This window comes from Xiphias gladius, chromosome 6 (assembly GCF_016859285.1).
Source record: "Xiphias gladius isolate SHS-SW01 ecotype Sanya breed wild chromosome 6, ASM1685928v1, whole genome shotgun sequence".
Lineage (NCBI taxonomy): Eukaryota > Metazoa > Chordata > Actinopteri > Istiophoriformes > Xiphiidae > Xiphias > Xiphias gladius.
In genome coordinates this window covers 13534292-13543439 of record NC_053405.1, presented here as the reverse complement: position 1 = coordinate 13543439, position 9148 = coordinate 13534292, and the positions used below count along the sequence as shown (strand labels likewise).

The following is a 9148-nucleotide window of genomic DNA, read 5'->3' as shown; positions in this document are numbered from 1 at the left end:
AAAGCAGGGTTGCAACCAACAACTATTTCAATTATTAGTTAATCTGTTCACTTACTTACTTTTTTAGATGATAAAACATTAGAAAATAGGGACTAATAGTCTAAAACCCAAAAAGATAAGTTTATTTTAATGTGGACTTAAACAGTGAATTCATTATCAAAATAGTTGCAGACTAATTGACAAAGAAATTAATTGACTAATCATTTTCGCTCCAAACTAAAGCTCAGTTTTTTTTAACCTACATTTCAAGTTCTAGCTCGCTTTCTAGAAGTAGTCTGATCTTTGAGTTAAGTAAAAAGTAGCAATAACAGTTGGGAAATACCATGTTACAAGTAAAAGAACACAAGTAGAAGCATCAAAATATACTTAAAACACCAAAAGTAAAAGTACTCATGTAGAATTAGCAATTTTAAAGTTTTCTGGTGCACTGGTTCGCTGTTTATCCGTGGGAATTTTTCTGCTTGGTGTAGAATTTTGCTGCATCTGGTTTAATGTGTAAATACTGTATGATACAAATACTTTGATAAAAATAACTCTACCAAACGTTCCCAAAATCCAGAAAATCGTGTTGCATTCCTTGACAAAGTTAATCAGCAAGTACCACATCTCAGATGATAGCATGTCAGCTCTTGATACGTGTATGTGAAAGTCTCATCTGTATGATTCCAGTCACGATTTAACCCCGCTGGTTAATCATACTGTGTATGAGTTGTTCCAGATCCAGACAGACATGATGGTGATGAAGCCGACAAAGATGAAGACAATGTACAAGCCGAACAGCAGGCGGTCGATGACTAAACCGATCATTTGCCATTCCTGCGAGGTGCTGCTCCCCCGGCACTGTTTGTCCATCTGGAGACGGATGGCCATGAGATCTCTGCTCAGCTTCCTCAGTTCAACCAGCTCCGGCTCCGGAGGAGCCGAACAGCCTGGACAGGGTTTTACCGGAGGTTTATCATCGGAGACTCCCTGGGGATCTCTTGCTGAGATGATGCTGGTTTTGGTATTTTTTGCCGGGTCTGTCAAAAACAAAAAAAAGCGTGTTTGAACTCTAATACTTGTAAAATAGCTCTTTACTAATCATAAAACTTATGTTGAAAACATTAAATCTAAATTGCACCTAGATTATGTTATCCAGTTGCCATGGAAAATAGTTATTTCTTCTTGGCTGGCAGGCGTCCACTAAAATTTTACGTCAGAACTCCTCCAGTGTAGTTCAACTGTTTTACTACTGTTTGAAATCAGTGCAAAAGGTGAGCGTCAATCGCGGGTAAGCATGGCAACAATACTTATGCTTTACTAAAGTGATTCCCAGACAGGGGTTATGTCTGCAGTTAAAGATTTTGGAGATTTTGTGATTTCAATGTAAAATATTGATATAAAATATAATGGATATATTTGTAATGAGGAGGAAAATTCGAGTGATGCTGGTCTAACATTTCAAGTTCACTGGGCAGGACAGCTGACCACCAACATGGGTCAGATGTAACAACTCAGAATGGATGTTTTCAGTTAGCTAGCTGGTGCAACACACCTGCTGTAACCATGATGTTAAAACTGGCAACAAAGAAACCAAAGAGACAATTTCAACACAGCCTCTAGGTAAGTGTGCTTATATTATAGAAGAGGAAGAGACATTCTTTACTTCCACATCATACGTTATTTTTGGATTCCAAAGAACTTTGTTTTGTGTCACTACATAATGCACTTGGACACAACAACTGACATGAATAGAAGAAAGTAATTTGAAAGAAGGTGAAAAAATAAGTTATGGAAATTATATATATATGCTTTTATAGACCAATTATATAACATTGTTCACATTATTTGTATACAAAATTATTATGCTCAGGTGCAGCACCGGTAGTAGTGACAGAAAATAATGATAACCTGATTATACCTGTAGCAGGGGGTTGAAGGGAGACTGTGACGCGGTTGTTCTTCTTTGGAGGGAGAAAAACGACAACAGCCAGATACTGCAGCACGAGGACGCTGAGCCACTGAGGCACCGCGCTGTACTGGCTGGAGCTGAACTGGATGTTGGTGATAAACACTGTCTCCAACAGGCTGGCCACCATCAGAGCGAGACTGATGGAGAAGAAAATGTCTGCAGGAAACAACAGCAGGCAGGGTTCAGTACACTTTTCATTAAGTTCTCTGTGTTTTACATGCTTGCTGGTATCCTGGGTTTCAGCCTCATCTTGGTCTTGAAACGGTGTTTGCATTCAAACTTGAGGAGCCTGTTATTCATCTCCTTGAATCCACGATTGTGGCAGTTTCCAGGTCTCTGATCATCTGCGTGGGGGCGTGTCTTGGATAATATAACAACCAGACAATAAGCAGGATACTAATGTACTACACTAAAGTCAACACACTCATGTAAGCCTTCGTCTACAGGGTGGAGCACGGTTGCAGGTTGGCATTGAGCCTGTAGGGCGGCTGAGGAAGATCCGGCTTTTCAGAACACAAGGTATTAAACTGCTGCTTTCACAGAAACTGTGAAAAAAAAGAAAAAAATCTCTCTCTTGCCTCTAGTGAAGGGGTCTTTAAAGTCTGACACTGAGGACCTACCCTGAAACAAAACCAAAACAATTACACCCCACACAAATTTAAATTTTCTGTCTTCAGGTTTTGAACACTCAGTCTTCTAGAAATATAAGACACACGTTACTGGGTCATTCTGAGCCATATTACTGTCAAAAAAATATTGATAGTGCAACCTGAAAAAATAATAATATCAATAGATTTTGTCACTCCTATTATTATTCCTTTTCTTACTTGGATTTGGGGGGATTGGTTTTGGAACTACAGTTCCCATAATTTGGGGGCTCTGGACGGGGAGCGGGCGTAAACAGGAAACAAAATGTTGCCAGGAAGTTAGCTGTGGGATACATCTTGAATGTTTTGAACTTACACTTGTTTACATTTGAACAAAATTGGCGCCATTAAAAGTATGCCGAATGAGCCACTAGCAGCTCACGTTTGCAGTGCACACACAGGGATGTACAGACAACTATCGCTGCATCACTTTGATACTGAAGAGGGTAAAAATGTGATGATTCTCAGGCAAGTTCTGGAGTTAAAAGGAGCGTCCTTTTTTCAATGATTTCTAAGCGGGTGTTTGGCCCTCGGTTGTCGTTGCTCTTTCAAAATGAAATGGCGGAAAGAGTTTCTATTGCGGGAGGGGGGGGGGCTTAACCGTCGGTGTTGCCAATTTAGTGCCTTTGTCGCTAGATATACCGACTCTTCATACCCCCGCCTTAAGCGACTTTTTTTGTCGAGGGCGAGGAGAGTCGGCTGCATCGCCCCGCGAGTGCGAGGTCGGGCTTTTTGTCCTCTGCAGGCACACCTCCGTCTCTGCATCTCAGTCGCGAAGTGGCTTCGCACTCTCCCCGGGGGATCGTTTTACCGGTAAGTATAGCTTTTTCTTGGGAATTCGGCTGCATTAAAAAAATACTGTATTTGTGAGCACACGGGGTAGGAGAGAAGCATAGAGAGCGGTCCAGCCACATACCAGGTTTTGACCTCGTCTTTGTTGCGCGTCTTGGTGAACATTTCCTCTGGGTCGCCGGCAGTACCGGCGTGTGCGGTTTAACCAAGTAGATCTTGGCTTCTAATGCGCACGCGCAGCACCGAGCTTTACAAAGAGGCTCGCGTGTTCTCTCCCACCTCCCCTGAGATAAAATGAGCGAAAGCGTCACGGGCGTCACTCACTGATGAGGGGCGTTGTCTCCCCGGTGACGGGCAGCAGGTCGTTCATGATGAGCAGGAAGACGGTGTAGCCCAGGATGAGGGTCATCTTGAAGGAGGCGCGGTCCACGCTTTGCGGGGGCAGCAGGAAGCTGAAGAGGTCCAGTGTAATGAGGAAGCAGCTGGGGATCAGCAGGTTCACCACGTAGAGGATTGGCCGACGTCTCAAAATGATCTTGGGAAGAGCCACAAATACCAAGCCTCGAGAGTTTAAGTCAGACGTTTTATTTAAAGTTCTTTCTGAATTTGGATGCAAAAGGATTTGCTTTAGGTTTTCTTGTCCCACTGGAAGTGTGGTATCCTGCAAGAGCTGGCATTTTTTTTTTTAGGGTCATCGTCACATTTTCACTTCGGTAAATCACCACTGAATAAATTTTGAGATACTGGTATAACTGGTATGAAAAGGACAGTTGCCAACAGGTCTTCCTGCATTTGGCAAACAATAGAAAATCCTGCATTGCAGCCATCAAACTGGTTAGGCACTCTGCCTGGTCTCAGCAGGTTAAGCCTTTGTTCTGATGCACGCTGCTGTGCGTCATCACTAATATTGTGTGCTTAGCCAGGGTTTTAAAAAATACTGAGTTCAGTCTTTTCAGAAAATTCTGATCAGGCACCAAAAAATAAAAACAGAAACACTAAAATCTTTGATCATTTAGATATTTCACTTCTCTGCTGTACTGGACAGTTTTTTTTCTGTAAATGGCTGGAAAAACTCAAAGTCATTTGTGAATGGTGTTGAAAGTACTACAGGAAAACTCCAGAAAACAAGCAAACAAACAAAACAAGACTTAATTTTTGAAAGGGCATTTTGCTGTTTCTTTGTTAAATTGAATTGAATGTGTCATTCTTAAGTTGCAGTTTGATTGATGTATCATGGCGAATGTATTATAGAATTTCCTGTTGGTATAAAACAGTTAAGTGTGTTCATTTCTTCTACGGTCACAGTAAATTCCGTATACTATAAACATTAGTCTATACTGTATGTTCGCTTAAAGGACATATACTCTGTGAACAGCTATTATAATTAAAAATAAGCGATCATAGTGATGATTTAAAATATTCAAAAGTGCTTACAAAGTATTTGATCTCAGAATAGTTTCCCACATCTATTGCCAGGGTCGAATGAGCTATACCGACGTCTGCCAGCTCCCACTCCCCATTGGTCATCAGCACTTCTCTGGACTCCTGCAGGATCTCCTCAGGTGTGGCTCCTTGAACCATCCTTACTTCCGAAGCTTGATTAACGTTTAACAGCACAGTTTTGTTTTGAGTTATTAGATGCCCAAAGTGACCCTTCGTGTGATTAGTGGTTTGACAAACTTTGAAATGAGGCAGCTTGAAAATATGAGTTTGTTAAAGTGGATGTGTATGTTTGGTTTTTTTTTTTTTTTTTAAAGGAATAGTTCAACATTTTGGGAAATATGCTCATTGGCTTCCTTGCTGAGATTTGAATTAGAATATCAATGCGACAATCATGTCTGTACAGGAAATATGAGGCTCAAGCCAGCAGCTGGTTAGCTTAGCTTAGCATAAGACTGAAAACAGGGGGAAACGGCTAGCCTGCCTCTGTCAAAAGTTGACCAAATCTGCATACCAGAACCCCAAAGCTCATTAATAAATGCATTATATCTTGTCTGTTTAATCCGTACAAAAACTGTAAAGAAATGTTTCGAAGTGACTAAGAGATATGAGCATTTCCCAAAATGTCAAACTATTCCTTAAACAGCACAATTTCTTTGAGTTATTGCCTCAAGTGAAGGGTTGTTATTGGTCTTCTGCAAATTAAAAAAAAAAAGCTCGTAGAAACCATGAAGAGAGCGCTCGAAAGGCCGTTGTGGTCTTTTTCAAAGTAAAGGCAATATTTGAGTAAAAAAGGCTGCGCGTAGGACCTTTTTAAATTTTTAAATACAATAAGGCCAGCACTGAAAATACACAGGGGTGTTTTTGAATTCACAGTGCAATCATTCATATAAATTTACCTATATTCAGCCACACACGTTGGAATATTTTAACAATAAAAGCTGCTTTTCATAGTTGACTTTGATAAATTATTTAAATGTGAGGCATCAAAAAAACTGTGTGTTTTAGTGTAACCTTGTGTCGTATTCATATTTCTTTACCAACACTTGCTGTAAACCCCAAGTTAGATTAACAATTGACAAATAAAAAACCAAGAGACGCCCAGGGTTAATCTTCAGTCAACATTCTGTAGTACACAAAGCTTTACAACACTATGTGTCATACAGTACAAAGATCAAGCTATTTAAGAAATATATTTTCTGTTAAGGCAGACTCACAAAAGTGTAGATATGGTCCAAAGGTCAGAGAGCAGTTTTGGATATCAAAGGGGAAAGTGTAGATTTCTAACTGGCAGGAGCTGACCACTCTGATCGGCTTATCATCAAAAACACGTCCTGTGTTGTATAAGTAGACATAGGGAGTTTGCGGAGATTTGTCCTCATCTGTGCTGGAAAAGAATAGAACATAATTACAAATCTTTTAATATTAAATAAGTAATCCTTAACTGAAATGAGGTGGCATTTTTTTTTTTTTTTAGTTTTAAATGTAATAACAATTTTTAGCAGAAAAATGATTAAAAGGGTTAAAAAGTGGATTTTTGAAACTCCATAGTACCAAACAACCAAAATACTGTATACCTGCATGGAAGTGTGGCTCTCTTCTCTCTGGATTACAAGGTCTATGACTGCTTTCCGGGTGTTAACATATCAGGTTTTCACTTTAATGGTCATTTTTCTGATTTGAACAATAATTTGAAAAAGCTCACAAACTACTCGGCATCCATTTAACTCACAACTCATAGATTTGGACGTCTGGGATCCAAAGCTTTTCCCGAGGGATAGAGACTCTTCTAGTTCCACATTCCTTCTCATCCCAGCTCAGTCCCTCTATATCCCACTCCTACATTTAACAGAACAATACCAATGTGATGTACAGCTTAGAAGGTGGCAACTGTGTCACTCCATATGCGCTTTAACAGGAAAATATCAGATTTGATGGTGATAAACATACAAGACCTTTTAACATTTTGCACAAAAGTCAATGAAGTTAAATGTATTTCAAATGTAACCCCCCCCCCCAACCATTTCTTCGTCCTGGTTTGGCTTATTTGGACACAAACAAAACACTAATGCAATCAGAATAATTTGATTACACATATAATTGCTTTATTTAGATAAAGACTTCTGAAGCTTTTTGTCTGCGCTCTTAAAACTTACCAAGACTTGCCATAAGACTGTTTTCAGGGTTTGGGATTTTTCATCCTAAAGATGAAACAATTTAAGTTGATTAGACCCAGTAAGACATATTGACAATGAATTCAAATCAATGACTGTTAAAAAAGTTAATTGAAAAAGTTATGTCTGCCTATGTGCAGGTGTAAATAGGTGCGTGTGTAGACTCACCACTCCCATAATGCCCACCAAAGTGATAGCGATAGATATGTTAATTGGATCTGAAAAGCTTTTTGAGGGACGGATCAGATGTTTAGGGAATAATTCCTTCTCAAGAGCATTAAACAGGGATTCAGGAGTTGGGCTGGTGCAGTTCAGTGCTGCAACATAACCTTGGTTTAAAAGGAGAAAATAGCAAACAAAAGTCATGAGATAGCTAATGCACATGCAAGTATTCAGTCAGGATATTTTTATGTGCGTCCTGAGCCTTTAGAGTCACATCTGTATGTCTGCCAGAGGCTTTAAAAAAAAAGGGTTTATAAGTTGTAACCAAAGGCTTCATTAATGGTTAAAAAAAATCAGCCACAGAGTTTTCCCACAACTTGGCAACCCAAAAGTAGTTCTTATCACCGGCTCGTAACTGGTCTAGAAACTACAAGTAAATGAGATATTAATTATAATATAGCCACTAGTGGGGCGCCTTGTGGCTTAGGAATTAAGATGGCCACCATGAACTGCAACAACATCAGTTCAAGTCCGGCCAGGGACATTTCTCTACTGTCAGTAATAATAAAGGCCTAAAATGCCGCCAAAATACTAAATAAAGCCATTAGTTAAAACTAATAAACCCTTTATAACGGGTGCCTTGTTGGAAGATAGGTAATAATTGTCTTTAAATCTGTTATAAATTATGTCAGTTGTACAGATACCTGATTTTCTTTTAAAAACTAAAAGCTGGTAATAATTAATGAATACCTCATAGAAACAAGGACTGAATCAGTTTTTATTAATATGCCATGTAGCTGTTATAAAACTCATTTGTTCAAACATGTATTATGTCATTTAAGGAAAGTGTAGGCTTATTCATCTGCACCCTGCTTGTTTACTACTGTGTAGTATATCTGTATACTGTGAGAAAAGGCAATAATTTTAGTGTTTTTCAATTTAGTTTCTAGTTAAGTCATTTCTGACAACAAACCTTAAGTAAACGTTAAATAAAACTTCATTATTATTATTTATTCGTAGGAGGTTCCATCTGTACAGGACAAGAAATAACCAAAGAAACTCCTTTAACCAACAACATAGGCTTTTAACAGATCATCTTCTTCGCTTCTTTTGCGGATAGTCAAAATTTCTTGCGCCTTACCGTGAAGCAGCATGAAGCAGATGAAGATGAGCTCAGCTGGCTTTTCCTCTGTCATTTTCAGTCTCAGTCAAGCCTTTATTGTGTCTTTAAGTGTCGGCTCCATTGGATTGAGATGTTCTGCTAGAGCAACATGAACTTGTCAATTAGATGACATGTGTGACCTCCTCCGAAGGCTAATATTGACTCTACAGTATGTTACATGGTAGCATGACTTATTCCCGGGTGCTTGCAGAGATCCACTCATGTGATGACTGTAATTGTATAATGAGTGCTTGGATTGGACAACAGGTTTTTGAATCATCAACAGGTGGATTTGTGTTAAATGGTATATGTCAACAACTTCATTTGAATTTGTGACAGCCGAGGACAAGGCAAACACAGCGGTTTTCACTTGGCTGGTTGTTGTGTTAATTTGCTTCTTAGGTGACTGTACGAAAATTATACTTTGCTTGTTTTAGTTGTTAATGGTGAAATTTATCGCACCAACTCAATTCTGTTTTACTTTGAGAAAAATATTAATGATAATGGGGACAACCTTGCTTTTTAAAAATTCAAAACAAATGGTTCAGCCCCCCCACACCAGTGACTCTGCATACAGTCCCTGGGGGCCGTAGAATAAGTTTGGTCAAATTTACAGAGCCCAGCTGAGGACTGTACCAGATAATCCTCCATTCCCAGACATGGTAGGAGTGGTAGAGGATAATCCTACTTCAGCAATATTCCTAGACAGAAGTCATAAAGGCTTCACTAAGACTCAGCAGTACCCGAACTAACTAACCAGTATTCAAATGTGTTATTCAGTATTTTTATCAGTGCTGCCTGGATGCTATGTTTTGGTTGG

General features: G+C 39.3%; 1 protein-coding gene across 1 annotated transcript; it reads right to left on the bottom strand.

Moving 5' to 3' along the window:
• Positions 1 to 141: 141 nt before the first annotated feature.
• On the bottom strand, positions 142 to 8362 carry LOC120790865 (5-hydroxytryptamine receptor 3A-like). The gene is made up of 9 exons (XM_040128820.1): positions 8308 to 8362; positions 7173 to 7333; positions 6987 to 7031; positions 6563 to 6669; positions 6048 to 6217; positions 4825 to 4985; positions 3715 to 3925; positions 1901 to 2107; positions 142 to 1019 (listed from the first exon to the last, which is right to left on the bottom strand). The coding sequence occupies exons 1-9, from the start codon at positions 8360 to 8362 to the stop codon at positions 694 to 696; spliced, it is 1443 nt and encodes a 480-aa protein (XP_039984754.1). The 3' UTR covers positions 142 to 693.
• Positions 8363 to 9148: the final 786 nt, after the last annotated feature.

Coding starts and splice junctions, on each gene's coding strand:
- LOC120790865 (XM_040128820.1), bottom strand. CDS start 8,362: ATGACAGAGGAAAAGCCAGCTGAGCTCATCTTCATCTGCTTCATGCTG. Junction 7,032..7,172: donor TGGTGGGCATTATGGGAGTG/GTGAGTCTACAC, acceptor TTTCATCTTTAG/GATGAAAAATCCCAAACCCT. Junction 1,020..1,900: donor CCTTCAACCCCCTGCTACAG/GTATAATCAGGT, acceptor TGTTTTTGACAG/ACCCGGCAAAAAATACCAAA.